Here is a 15,000-nt window from a genome sequence, read left to right on the forward strand (position 1 = left end):
GTAGGCTATCAGGCCTCAAAAGCCAGTGAAAACAAGTGCGTTTTAAGATGAGACTTAAAGAGCCCTAGGTTCTGTGTGTCTAATGTGTGGAGGGAGGCTGTTCCACAGCTTTGGGCCAGCCACCGCAAAAGCTCGGTCACCCTTGGTCTTAAGTCTCGATCTAGGGACTGTTAAAAGAGTCTCGGAGGAGGACCTCAGGGTTCTAGATGTCGCCCGAACTTGAATCAGTTCAGCAAGATAGCGGGGGGCCAAACCATGTAGAGCCTTAAAAATAAACATTAAGATTTTAAAATCAATCCTGAAGCGAACAGGAAGCCAGTGGAGGGAGGCCAGCACCGGTGTGATGTGGGATGCAGAGCTGACTAGTCTCTTCCAGACTCAAATATTAGCGCCAGATTTGTGATCTATTTATCAATCTATATATCTACACACACACACACACACACACACACACACACACACACACACACACACACACACCGGGGCACAGCCTCAACTTAAGCCTACTCCCCTCTAGGGCTGTACGTGTGTGTCTTATGGGGTAGATGTGTGTATACTGTCACATTAGAAGTGGGCGGAGCCTACCGTCTTTGATGTAACCGATGGCCGTGTCCCGTTTCGTCAGACCCACCGACTCCCACTGACCGGTCTTGTCCAGGTAGGTGGTGGCGATGACCGGCAGGGTCATGTAGATCATGTTTTGCTCTCCGCAGCCCATAGGACTAACGATGAGACTGCCCATGGATGTGCCGCTGATGGCGTTCTCCACCAACATACTCATCTGCTCCCCAGCTACACACACACACACGCACGCACAAGCACGCACACACACGCACACACACACATACACATAAACACACACATACACACATGCACGCACACATAGACACACACACACGCACACACACACGCGCACACACGCACGCACACACACATGCACACGCACACATACACACATACACACACACACACACACTTTCATTATAAGTTGGCAGAGGAGGTGTGTGAAGCACTTCATTATTACACATTATACATTTAATGACAAATAAAGTTCCTTGAAGATAAGAATTGTGTGTGTGTGTGTGTGTGTGTATGCACTCTTGTTTGTGTTCAACTGAGTGTGTGTGTATGCTTTTTTGTGTGTGTGCATGTGTTTGCTTTTTTGTGCGCGCGTTTTTGTGTGTGCGTGTGTGTGTGTATGTGTGTGTGTGCGTGTGTGTGTGTCAAATACACACCAGTCACACTGATTTGTCTGCTGGAAGGTGTGCCTGGCAACTGGTTCCTGGGCAGTTCACCAGGGACCACCCTCTCCACTTCTTTACCTGACCACCAGAGATAGAGGGAGGGAGGGAGGGAGGGAGGGAGGGAGGGAGGGAGGGAGGGAGGGAGGGAGGGAGGGAGGGAGGGAGGGAGGGAGAGGGAGGGAGGGAGGGAGGGAGAGGGAGCGAGAGAGGTAGGGAGGGAGAGAGAGAGAGAGAGAGAGAGAGGGAGGGAGAGAGAGAGAGAGAGAGAGAGGGAGGGAGAGAGAGAGAGAGAGAGAGAGAGGGAGGGAGGGAGCGAGAGAGGTAGGGAGGGAGGGAGAGAGAGAGAGAGAGAGAGAGAGAGAGGGTGAGAGAGAGGGAGGGAGAAAACAGGGAGAGAGAGGGAGGGAGAGAGAGAGAGAGGGAGAGAGAGAGAGAGAGAGGGAGGGAGAGAGAGAGAGAGGGAGGGAGAGAGAGAGAGAGGGAGGGAGGGAGAGAGAGAGAGAGAGAGAGAGGGAGGGAGAGAGAGAGAGAGAGAGGGAGGGAGGGAGGGAGGGAGAGAGAGAGAGAGGGAGAGAGAGAGAGAGAGAGAGAGGGAGGGAGCGAGAGAGGGAGGGAGAGAGAGAGGGAGGGAGAGAGAGAGAGGGAGGGAGGGAGAAAACAGGGAGAGAGGGAGGGAGAGAGAGAGAGAGTGAGAGGGAGAGAGAGAGAGAGGGAGGGAGAGAGAGAGAGAGAGAGGGAGGGAGAGAGAGAGAGGGAGGGAGAAAACAGGGAGAGAGAGAGAGAGAGAGAGGGAGAAAACAGGGAGAGAGAGGGAGGGAGAGAGAGAGAGATGTTTGATGTAGTGAGACAGACAGACAGACAGACAGACAGACAGACAGACAGACAGACAGACAGACAGAGATGTATCGGTCGTCTCACCTTTGGGGTCCAGCTCAAAATAAACAGGTTCTTTGACCAGCTCCCCAGGAGGCTGCCACAGGAATAGACCCAAACAACAACATCATCGTCAACAACAACAACAACAACAACGTCCGTCCCTCCATCCACCCGCCACTACCGTCCCTCACCACCACGCGCAGCGTCTTCCTGACGCCGTCGCTGGCGCCCGAGTCGTAGACGGAGGCCTTGAGCTCGATGACCTGGTCGCCCTGCGTCAGGGGGATGATCACGAACGGCACGGCCAGCGTCGACGACGCCTCGATCTGCACCACCTTCCGGAACTTTCCCCGCTTGCTGGCGGAGCTGCACACCTCCTCGTTCTCCAGCAGCTCCAGACGCACCTGGGGAGGGAAGAGGAGGAGGGACGAGGTTCTATACAGGGTCTATAGAGAGAGGAACTATAGAGGGAATATACAGGGTCTATAGAGAGAGGTACTATAGAGGGACTATACAGGGTCTATAGAGAGAGGTACTATAGAGGGAATATACAGGGTCTATAGAGAGAGGAACTATAGAGGGACTATACAGGGTCTATAGAGAGAGGAACTATATAGGGACTATACAGGGTCTATAGAGAGAGGTACTATAGAGGGAATATACAGGGTCTATAGAGAGAGGTACTATAGAGGGACTATACAGGGTCTATAGAGAGAGGAACTATAGAGGGAATATACAGGGTCTATAGAGAGAGGTACTATAGAGGGACTATACAGGGTCTATAGAGAGAGGTACTATAGAGGGACTATACAGGGTCTATAGAGAGAGGAACTATAGAGGGACTATACAGGGTCTATAGAGAGAGGAACTATAGAGGGAATATACAGGGTCTATAGAGAGAGGAACTATAGAGGGAATATACAGGGTCTATAGAGAGAGGAACTATATAGGGACTATACAGGGTCTATAGAGAGAGGTACTATAGAGGGACTATACAGGGCCTATAGAGAGAGGTACTATAGAGGGACTATACAGGGTCTATAGAGAGAGGTACTATAGAGGGACTATACAGGGCCTATAGAGAGAGGAACTATAGAGGGACTATACAGGGTCTATAGAGAGAGGAACTATATAGGGACTATACAGGGTCTATAGAGAGAGGAACTATAGAGGGAATATACAGGGTCTATAGAGAGAGGTACTATAGAGGGACTATACAGGGTCTATAGAGAGAGGTACTATAGAGGGACTATACAGGGTCTATAGAGAGAGGTACTATAGAGGGACTATACAGGGTCTATAGAGAGAGGAACTATAGAGGGACTATACAGGGTCTATAGAGAGAGGTACTATAGAGGGACTATACAGGGTCTATAGAGAGAGGTACTATAGAGGGACTATACAGGGTCTATAGAGAGAGGAACTATAGAGGGAATATACAGGGCCTATAGAGAGAGGTACTATAGAGGGACTATACATGGTCTATAGAGAGAGGTACTATAGAGGGACTATACAGGGTCTATAGAGAGAGGTACTATAGAGGGAATATACAGGGTCTATAGAGAGAGGTACTATAGAGGGACTATACAGGGTCTATAGAGAGAGGAACTATAGAGGGACTATACAGGGTCTATAGAGAGAGGAACTATAGAGGGACTATACAGGGTCTATAGAGAGAGGAACTATAGAGGGACTATACAGGGTCTATATAGAGAGGAACTATAGAGGGAATATACAGGGTCTATAGAGAGAGGAACTATAGAGGGACTATACAGGGTCTATAGAGAGAGGAACTATAGAGGGACTATACAGGGTCTATAGAGAGAGGAACTATAGAGGGACTATACAGGGTCTATAGAGAGAGGTACTATAGAGGGACTATACAGGGTCTATAGAGAGAGGTACTATAGAGGGACTATACAGGGTCTATAGAGAGAGGAACTATAGAGGGACTATACAGGGTCTATAGAGAGAGGTACTATAGAGGGACTATACAGGGTCTATAGAGAGAGGAACAATAGAGGGACTATACAGGGTCTATAGAGAGAGGAACTATAGAGGGACTATACAGGGTCTATAGAGAGAGGAACTATAGAGGGACTATACAGGGTCTATAGAGAGAGGAACAATAGAGGGACTATACAGGGTCTATAGAGAGAGGAACTATAGAGGGACTATACAGGGTCTATAGAGAGAGGTACTATAGAGGGACTATACAGGGTCTATAGAGAGAGGTACTATAGAGGGAATATACAGGGTCTATAGAGAGAGGAACTATAGAGGGACTATACAGGGTATATAGAGAGAGGAACTATAGAGGGACTATACAGGGTCTATAGAGAGAGGAACTATAGAGGGACTATACAGGGTCTATAGAGAGAGGTACTATAGAGGGACTATACAGGGTCTATAGAGAGAGGAACTATAGAGGGACTATACAGGGTCTATAGAGAGAGGAACTATAGAGGGACTATACAGGGTCTATAGAGAGAGGTACTATAGAGGGACTATACAGGGTCTATAGAGAGAGGTACTATAGAGGGAATATACAGGGTCTATAGAGAGAGGAACTATAGAGGGAATATACAGGGTCTATAGAGAGAGGAACTATAGAGGGACTATACAGGGTCTATAGAGAGAGGTACTATAGAGGGAATATACAGGGTCTATAGAGAGAGGAACTATAGAGGGACTATACAGGGTCTATAGAGAGAGGAACTATAGAGGGAATATACAGGGTCTATAGAGAGAGGTACTATAGAGGGAATATACAGGGTCTATAGAGAGAGGAACTATAGAGGGACTATACAGGGTCTATAGAGAGAGGAACTATAGAGGGACTATACAGGGTCTATAGAGAGAGGAACTATAGAGGGACTATACAGGGTCTATAGAGAGAGGAAGTATAGAAAGACTATACAGGGTCTATAGAGAGAGGAACTATAGAGGGACTATACAGGGTCTATAGAGAGAGGTACTATAGAGGGACTATACAGGGTCTATAGAGAGAGGAACTATAGAGGGACTATACAGGGTCTATAGAGAGAGGAACTATAGAGGGAATATACAGGGTCTATAGAGAGAGGAACTATAGAGGGACTATACAGGGTCTATAGAGAGAGGAACTATAGAGGGACTATACAGGGTCTATAGAGAGAGGTACTATAGAGGGACTATACAGGGTCTATAGAGAGAGGTACTATAGAGGGACTATACAGGGTCTATAGAGAGAGGAACTATAGAGGGACTATACAGGGTCTATAGAGAGAGGAACTATAGAGGGACTATACAGGGTCTATAGAGAGAGGTACTATAGAGGGACTATACAGGGTCTATAGAGAGAGGTACTATAGAGGGACTATACAGGGTCTATAGAGAGAGGAACTATATAGGGACTATACAGGGTCTATAGAGAGAGGAACTATAGAGGGACTATACAGGGTCTATAGAGAGAGGAACTATATAGGGACTATACAGGGTCTATAGAGAGAGGAACTATAGAGGGACTATACAGGGTCTATAGAGAGAGGAACAATAGAGGGACTATACAGGGTCTATAGAGAGAGGAACTATAGAGGGACTATACAGGGTCTATAGAGAGAGGAACTATATAGGGAATATACAGGGTCTATAGAGAGAGGAACTATAGAGGGAATATACAGGGTCTATAGAGAGAGGTACTATAGAGGGACTATACAGGGTCTATAGAGAGAGGTACTATAGAGGGACTATACAGGGTCTATAGAGAGAGGAACTATAGAGGGAATATACAGGGTCTATAGAGAGAGGAACTATAGAGGGACTATACAGGGTCTATAGAGAGAGGTACTATATAGGGACTATACAGGGTCTATAGAGAGAGGTACTATAGAGGGAATATACAGGGTCTATAGAGAGAGGAACTATAGAGGGACTATACAGGGTCTATAGAGAGAGGTACTATAGAGGGACTATACAGGGTCTATAGAGAGAGGTACTATAGAGGGACTATACAGGGTCTATAGAGAGAGGAACTATAGAGGGACTATACAGGGTCTATAGAGAGAGGTACTATAGAGGGACTATACAGGGTCTATAGAGAGAGGAACTATAGAGGGACTATACAGGGTCTATAGAGAGAGGAACTATAGAGGGACTATACAGGGTCTATAGAGAGAGGTACTATAGAGGGACTATACAGGGTCTATAGAGAGAGGTACTATAGAGGGAATATACAGGGTCTATAGAGAGAGGTACTATAGAGGGAATATACAGGGTCTACAGAGAGAGGAACTATAGTATATATGTATATATTGCTTTGCCTGTGAGGTGGATCTCTTTAGGTTAAAGAAGGATGTGGGAGCATCCAGAGAGAGAGAGAGAGAGAGAGAGAGAGAGAGAACGGTACTAGAGAGAGAGGGGGGGGTCTTGTCTTACTTTGATGCGGTCATTCTGGTAGTTGTGGAGGATGGCCTTGATCTCCAGCTGTTCGTTGTACACAGCGGAGTAGGGCAGCCTCAGATCAATGAAGAAGTTCTTCAGGACGATCATATCATATGGCTCAGTTACACAGATACCTGCAGAGAAGGGGAGGGGGAGGAGGAGACTGCTGTAGCTCAGTTGGTAGAGCGGGTCGTTCAGTGATCGAAGGGTCAGTGGTTCGAATCCCAGCTCCGACTGTCCACATGTCGAAGTGTCCTTGAGCAAGACACCTAACCCCAAATTGCTCCCAATGAGCAGGTTAGCACCTTGCATGGCAGCTACCGCCATTGGTGTGTGAATGTGTGTGTGAATGGGTGAATGAGAGGCCATTGTAAAGCGCTTTGAGTGCTGCTAAGGTGGAAAAGCGCTATATAAGTGCAGTCCATTTACCATTTACCAACTCAGTTCCTACTGTAGTACAGTGAAATTTAGTTAAGGCACCCTGTGGTCACCCAAAGCCTGGTTTATAGTTATACACAAAAATGGCTGTTCTGCAAACCATGGAGGCGAAGCGCATAGACCAGTCTTTAGAGATAACATCAGACAGGCAGAGATTGAGACAGCCCGCGGGTGGGGTCCTCACCGTGGCTCTTAGACAGGCTGATGGCGAAGATCTGCCAGGTGGTGATGGAGTCCGGCAAGACAATGTTCTTGTTCTGTGACTGAAGTCCACTGAAACACAACGCACACCCCCGTCTACTGTTAGCCCACCGTCACACTGTTCGACATGCCCGTAGATGGCCTGTCTGTCATTTCTCCAGCAGAGAGTTACTTGTGTGTGTGTGTGTGTGTGTGTGTGTGTGTGTGTGTGTGTGTGTGTGTGCGTGCTTCAGCTCCTCTCTGAACTACCACCTCACCATCGTTTTCCTGCCGCACACTGAGGCAGGACGATTTCGTTCCAAAGCCAGCTCTCTGGAAAGTTTGAGCGCGACGTGATCTCATCCGTCTCCATGTAAAAGGCATCGTCCTCCTCACCTGGGTAGGGATGCCAGTGTCACTACTGTGTCTCTGACTGGAGAAACGGCGAGAAAATGGCGACTAGCACTACTAAAGTGACGACCGTTGCCTAAACGCCACCGACCGGAAGGCAAACGGAGCCGGCGGCATTTTGGGCGACCGTGGTTGAAGCGGTGTAGGCATGGCGGGAAATTAACACCAGCCACACGTCAAATATGGGTACATCTTTGCATTGATGGGTACGTCTGGCACGTCAACCAAGAAAGCATGGTCACGTTCCACACAAAAGATCAGGTTAAAAGAACCGGAACTGGGGATTGGCCGTCTTCTCTCTCTCTATGTGTGTGTGTGTGTGTCTTACTGCGTGCCAGGATGAGTGCGTCATGTTTCAACTCCTTCTTCTTGGTCTCCAGCGCCTTGCAGCACTCCAGGAAGGCCTGGACGCAGAGGGGGCCGTCGCTGATGTACTCGCTACGCCGTTCACACGTGTAGCCCAGGGCGTTGTCCTTCATACCGTCCACACAGCACTTCTTCAGCTCGTCGCCGAACTTCCTCGCTGGGGGGTTGAAGGAGTTCAGGCGAGTGGTACCGCACAGCACACGATTCTTTAAAACCAAGGGTGCGTTCAAATTCAGTGAACATAGCGAACGTTAGCGACCTATTTTCCGTTAGCGAACTATTTTCCGTTAGAGAGCTATTTTCCGTTAGCGAACTATTTTCCGTTAGCTAACTATTTTCCGTTAGCGAACTATTTTCCGTTAGCGAACTATTTTCCGTTAGAGAACTATTTTCCGTTAGCGAACTATTTTCCGTTAGAGAACTATTTTCCATTAGAGAGCTATTTTCCGTTAGCTAACTATTTTCCGTTAGAGAACTATTTTCCGTTAGCTAACTATTTTCCGTTAGCTAACTATTTTCCGTTTGGAACGTTCATTAAAAGCCGATCAAATGTGACCGTTTGGAGAAAACATGTTTGCGACGAACGTTCGCCTCTGTTAGCTGAATTTGAACGCAGCCCAGTTCATGCAATGTCTGCCAATTAAAGTTGAACATTAAATTCAGTTGAAGTTTGAGTGAGGTAAGGATTGGCTAGAATTGTTGCTTTGATTGGTTGTCAGAACTGTCATTCAGAGGTGAGGGACCTCCTCTTACTCAGGTCGCTTTTAACATCCATTATGGTTACTGCACGCTTCCTTCTGCTGGCGACTGGACAGCTGGGCTCTGGAGAAGTTTTAGAACAGAGACTCATTCTAGAACTACAAACATTCTGGAGAACCCAGCAGTTTTAGGACAGAGATAAATTCTACAACCATAACATTCTAAAACCGTGTCAAACTGTCTTGGACAATGAACCCAGCTCTACACTTGAGATTCTCTGACTGGACATTTAGTGAGGTAGGGACAGAGGAGTGAGGAGGTTGGAGAGAGGGATGAAGACAGAGGAGTGGGGAGGTTGGAGAGAGGGATGAAGACAGAGGAGTGGGGAGGTTGGAGAGAGGGATGAAGACAGAGGAGTGGGGAGGTTGGAGAGAGGGATGAAGACAGAGGAGTGGGGAGGTTGGAGAGAGGGATGAAGACAGAGGAGTGGGGAGGAGTGGGGAGGTTGGAGAGAGGGATGAGGAAGGAATAGTGGGGAGGTTGGCGAGAGGGATGAGGAAGAAGGAATGTCCGTACCTGTGCGGATGTCTGTTCCTGAAGCGGTATTGGTCTCAAACATTAGACCAGCATCATAGAAGACCCCCATACTGTTTTTACCACTCCCAACTGTACAGCCAGTGTCATGCTTTTCTACTATGTCCCACACCTGTGGGTGGACACACACACACACACACACACATTAAAGTCACACCCAGGTGATGAAGTAAGGTTTATGAGCGATCGTTACTGCTCTAGTGTCGGTGTGTAACGGTATCGATGACTGATTGGTCTAAATCACATGCTACCAACGGATGCACGTTAAAACACATCTCTTCATATCTGTCGTACACTCACAAACACACCAACAGAACACGCATACACACACACGCGTAAACACACACACAAAACATGTTCACGCACATACTGTCCTGTATATGCGAACACACACAAGCGCACACACACACACCTTGCTCTGGGTGAGGCGGTGCTTGCTGTTGAGGACAGACACGCCCTTATCCACGGCCACTAAGCCCACCTTGGCCCCCGGGTCTCCGCTGATCTTCAGCTCATAACTGTAGGGATGTAACAGAAGCTTTAGAACAGAGAGACATTCGAGAACCACAAACATTCTGGAGAACCCAGCAGTTTTAGAACAGAGAGAAATTCAACAACCACAAACATTCTGGAGAACTCAGAAGCTTTAGAACAGAGAGACATTCAACAACCACAAACATTCTGTAGAACCCAGCAGTTTTAGAAGAGAGACATTCAACAACCACAAACATTCTAGAGAACCCAGCAGTTTTAGAACAGAAAGCCATTAGAACCACAAACATTCTTGAGAACCCAGCAATTTTAGAACAGAGACATTCTAGAGTCACAAACATTCTAGAGAACCCAGCAGTTTAAGAACAGAGACATTCTAGAACCACAAACATCCCGGAGAACCAAGCAGGTTTAGAACAGGGAGACATTCTAGAACCATAACATTCTAAAACCGTGTCAAACTGCATTTATAACTGTAGGGATGTAACGATAACCGGTATAGCGATAAACCGTGATAGCTTTCAATGAAATTTATCGTGACAAAATGATCATTAAAACTACGTTTGATTTCCATGTATTAAAAATACTATCCAGCATCAACCAAAGTTAGCAATAGTCTCCATGATGCATTATTTTAATTTATATGCAAACAAAAAGTGTGTAGTGCTGCTAATATTATTCGTGCTTTTCAGTTTAAAACTTGATTTGTGATTTGTGACTTGTGATTTCTGTGTGTGTATCAGTCGTTTTAGTAGTGTCAGCGCATTTTTATTATACCACGATAATACTGATAACTGTGATAAATTTGGTCACTATAATAGTCATTATAATATATAATATACATTTTCCTACTGTTACATCTCTACGTACTGTACCTGTGACGAGGCTTGTACGAGTCCTGCTTCACCTCCACTTTCAACTGTGTTTCAGATCCACGTGGAGGACAGGATGAGAGAAAGTGAGTCTGTGCACGTGCCCGTGTGTAGCATTTGTGCGTGCGTGCGTGTGTGTGTGTGCGTGTGTCTCACCGTGCCCATGCAAGACACCTTGACGTCCACCCAGACAGAGTCAGACACCACCTCCCCGGTGCCCACGTGGTAGTACGCCAGGATACGAAACGACGGAAGCATGTCCTTGGTGATTCGCTGGTTGAGCGAGACCAGCTGCTCACCCTGTGTCTTGTACCTGCCCACGGCCACTATCCCACCCTTGCTCAAGAACTGACCGGATCAGACGGAGAGCAATACAAACTTAGACACACACAGAACAAACAACATTCTCCCTCTCCTCTGCTTTTTCTTCCCTCTCTCCTCCCCCCATCCCCTCTTTCTGTCTACAGTACCTACAGTACGTTATCAACCTGCCCCCATCTCTGGTAATGTCCATGTTGGCTAATGCTAACTCTCCTATCCACCTCCCTCCATCACTCACCATGTAGGTAATGTCCATGTTAGCTAATGCTAACTCTCCTATCCACCTCCCCCCATCACTCACCATGTAGGTAATGTCCATGTTGGCTAATGCTAACTCTCCTATCCACCTCCCTCCATCACTCACCATGTAGGTAATGTCCATGTTAGCTAATGCTAACTCTCCTATCCACCTCCCTCCATCACTCACCCTGTAGGTAATGTCCATGTTAGCTAATGCTAACTCTCCTATCCACCTCCCTCCATCACTCACCATGTAGGTAATGTCCATGTTAGCTAATGCTAACTCTCCTATCCACCTCCCTCCATCACTCACCATGTAGGTAATGTCCATGTTAGCTAATGCTAACTCTCCTATCCACCTCCCCCCATCACTCACCATGTAGGTAATGTCCATGTTAGCTAATGCTAACTCTCCTATCCACCTCCCCCCATCACTCACCATGTAGGTAATGTCCATGTTAGCTAATGCTAACTCTCCTATCCACCTCCCCCCATCACTCACCATGTAGGTAATGTCCACGTTGGCTAATGCTAACTCTCCTATCCACCTCCCTCCATCACTCACCATGTAGGTAATGTCCACGTTGGCTAATGCTAACTCTCCTATCCACCTCCCCCCATCACTCACCATGTAGGTAATGTCCATGTTAGCTAATGCTAACTCTCCTATCCACCTCCCCCCATCACTCACCATGTAGGTAAGGTCCACGCTGGCTAATGCTAAATTTCCCCTAATATTCAGGTCCACCTTCATGTTGTTGTCTGGGGACGAGAAAACCAATAGAAATGGATAAAGCTGGTTCAGGCAGGAGGAGACTCATCATCATCATCATCATCATCATCATCATACATAAGGTTCCAATCACTCACACCGCTGCCTGATTGGGCAGTTCTATTAAAAAAAAAAAAAAACAGGCTCGTGGACCTGCCCCGCGATTCTGATCCGCCCCCAAATTCAACGGGTTCTATGTTGGCCAATGCTACACCCCTCCACCGAGGTTCATGAAGATCTTTCTGGTCGTTTTTGCGTAATCCTGCTAAAGATCGCACCAACCGACCAACACACGCCATCGAAAACATTACCTCTCGTCCTGCGCTGTCGCTGTGGCGGAGGTAATGATTAACCTACAGTATGTACATTAGGTTCATAGTTCATCATATGCAGGCTTCCATTTTGAGACCTCATTCAAAGTTTTGTGTAGATCAGGCATTCCTAAACTGTGAGGCGGGCCTCCCCTGGGGGGGCCCAAAGAAATTCAGGGGAGGCGTTAGAAAAAATAAATAAAGGAAAAACATTTTTTTATTTTTGAAATTTCTTCTTTGTTTTTTTATGAATGAAACGTGATTTTAAAGTTCAGAAAATCCTATCAATAATGGGAGAGATGTATACTAAATTTGTGGATAGTGCAGAGAGAGCCTTCCCCCGCAGGCATGAATGTATTGTGCGAAAACGTCATATCGTTAACTAGCAACAGGTGCAATCGAGCTAACTTAGCTGTGTAACGTTATGGGCTAGCTAACGCTGCCTTGCAAAATGGTCAAATTTGGGGGGTTGGGTGGGCGCGGGTGTGTCACTGTTTTCAGAGGGGAGGCCCACATTGAAGGGTCATTTCCCTCACGGACGAGTGTATTTCCTGTACCTAGCACCGGCACGCTGGAGTCCACGGCTATGTGGAGGAGGTTTATGGAGTTGGTCTGGTAGGGGAGAGCCTTCATACTGGCAGAAGCCTGTCTCTTCTCTAAGATCTCCGAGTCTGTAGTTTTCACCTAGGTTTACACACACACACACATACACACACACACACACACACACACACACACACGGGATCAGGATGGGTATACAAAACACAAACTCATTCGACGTTACTGAATTCTCACTGTTTTGAGAGGCGGGGTCATACAGTGATTGGCAGGACAGAGGCTCCTCTCTGTGAATTGACCGTGACGGTGACCTCGCCATTGTCATTGGTCACCACGGCAAAAGCTCCAGGTGTCACCAGCAGGGGGACTTTTGCGGCAGGGGTCTGGTCAGGGTTGGTGACGTAAGCCTAAACATAAAGGCAGGCGTTCGGTTAACATCATCATGATGTAAATGTTATTGTAAACAAAGCTGCAATCATTGTTTTTATACACATTTGTCAAAACTAATTAAAACCACCTGATATCAATTTGTTTCGCTGAGCCATAGCGTCTTAATAGCGTCCTACTTCGTATTGGCTAATTTGAACATATGTCATTATATACATGTAGTATTGATTTATAAATTGAGCATATATCATTATATACCAGTAATATATAGTGCCGCGCACTTATACTGCTGTGCTGAGGTTACCGATGTGGTAACACAATGGCCATTATTTATCAAAGGACCATTTTGTTTCTACACAGGTGTATCTATCTGTCTGATTGCATAGGATTCTATGCAGTAGAGCCAATCAGACAACTCATTTCTACTAGTGGCCTGTTTGTTATTATTCCAGCATTTCACTATACCTTGATATTGAAGGGCATTCCCGGTTTGAAGTACTTTGAGGTCTTTTTGAAGTGGATAGTGTAGGGGGACATAACAATCTTGATGCCCCTTTTCTCTGCCTCCACCATCTCACCACCTAAAGGAGAGAGAACACTATCACACAGGGGCGGCTGTAGCTCAGTTGGTAGAGCGGGTCGTTCAATGATCGAAGGGTCAGCGGTTCGAATCCCAGCTCCGACTGTCCACATGTCAAAGTGTCCTTGAGCAAGACACCTAACCCCAAATTGCTCCCAATGAGCAGGTTAGCACCTTGCATGGCAGCTACTGCCATGTGTGTGTGAATGGGTGAATGAGAGGCCATTGTAAAGCGCTTTGAGTGCCGCTAAGGTGGAAAAGCGCTATATAAGTGCAGTCCGTTTACCATTACACACTACTCACCACTCTCTGTCAGCACACTGACTGATACATATATGGAGTGGCCGACCAGATCGGTGATCTTTGGGAAGACCATTGTGATGTCATCTTTCTTCAGCATCACCTCCCCTTTACCTCCACTGATCTGAGAGGAGAACAGAGAACAGAACGGTCTGAGAGGAGAACAGAGAACAGAACGGTCTGAGAGGAGAACAGAGAACAGAACGGTCTGAGAGGAGAACAGAGAACAGAACGGTCTGAGAGGAGAACAGAGAACAGAACGGTCTGAGAGGAGAACAGAGAACAGAACGGTCTGAGAGGAGAACAGAGAACAGAACGGTCTGAGAGGAGAACAGAACGGTCTGAGAGGAGAACAGAGAACAGAACGGTCTGAGAGGAGAACAGAGAACAGAACGGTCTGAGAGGAGAACAGAGAACAGAACGGTCTGAGAGGAGAACAGAGAACAGAACGGTCTGAGAGGAGAACAGAACGGTCTGAGAGGAGAACAGAGAACAGAACGGTCTGAGAGGAGAACAGGCGTGAATGTAAGAAAGTGTGTGTGTGTGTTTATCTAAGTTAATATTCAGCAGGTGTATTTGCTCCGGACCCAAGGATGTGCGGTGTCGAGTGGGGAGCTGAGGAACTGTACGTATTGGCTAATTTGAACATATGTCATTATATACATGTAGTATTGATTCATAAATTGAGCATATATCATTATATACCTGTAATATATAGTGCCGCGCACTTATACTGCTGTGCTGAGGTTACCGATGTGGTAACACAATGGCCATTATTTATCAAAGGACCATTTTGTTTCTACACAGGTGTATCTATCTGTCTGATTGCATAGGATTCTATGCAGTAGAGCCAATCAGACAAATAGATACACCTGTGTAGAAACAAGATGGTCGTGTCTGGGACTACATTTTCCCAAGCCCTATAACAAGCTCTTTG

General features: G+C 46.8%; 1 protein-coding gene across 2 annotated transcripts in view; it reads right to left on the reverse strand.

The window, feature by feature from the left end:
• The window catches only part of LOC311327281 (complement C3-like), a 34,565-nt gene that overhangs the window by 12,630 nt on the left and 6,935 nt on the right, over positions 1-15,000 (reverse strand). For both annotated transcript variants that reach the window (XM_084460313.1, XM_084460312.1), the window contains exons 9-26: positions 14,067-14,187; positions 13,649-13,764; positions 13,057-13,203; positions 12,796-12,922; positions 11,847-11,917; positions 10,751-10,942; positions 10,598-10,641; positions 9,643-9,748; positions 9,213-9,342; positions 8,691-8,759; positions 7,900-8,094; positions 7,439-7,556; positions 7,165-7,253; positions 6,537-6,676; positions 2,312-2,524; positions 2,163-2,214; positions 1,236-1,322; positions 586-792 (exon numbers count right to left, since the gene is read on the reverse strand). In XM_084460313.1, the coding sequence (XP_084316439.1) occupies positions 586-792; positions 1,236-1,322; positions 2,163-2,214; positions 2,312-2,524; positions 6,537-6,676; positions 7,165-7,253; positions 7,439-7,556; positions 7,900-8,094; positions 8,691-8,759; positions 9,213-9,342; positions 9,643-9,748; positions 10,598-10,641; positions 10,751-10,942; positions 11,847-11,917; positions 12,796-12,922; positions 13,057-13,203; positions 13,649-13,764; positions 14,067-14,187 (2,224 nt within the window). The remainder of the gene's footprint in view (positions 1-585; positions 793-1,235; positions 1,323-2,162; positions 2,215-2,311; positions 2,525-6,536; positions 6,677-7,164; positions 7,254-7,438; positions 7,557-7,899; positions 8,095-8,690; positions 8,760-9,212; positions 9,343-9,642; positions 9,749-10,597; positions 10,642-10,750; positions 10,943-11,846; positions 11,918-12,795; positions 12,923-13,056; positions 13,204-13,648; positions 13,765-14,066; positions 14,188-15,000) is intronic.

Source organism: Borostomias antarcticus, assembly GCF_949987555.1.
Source record: "Borostomias antarcticus genome assembly, chromosome: 31".
Lineage (NCBI taxonomy): Eukaryota > Metazoa > Chordata > Actinopteri > Stomiiformes > Stomiidae > Borostomias > Borostomias antarcticus.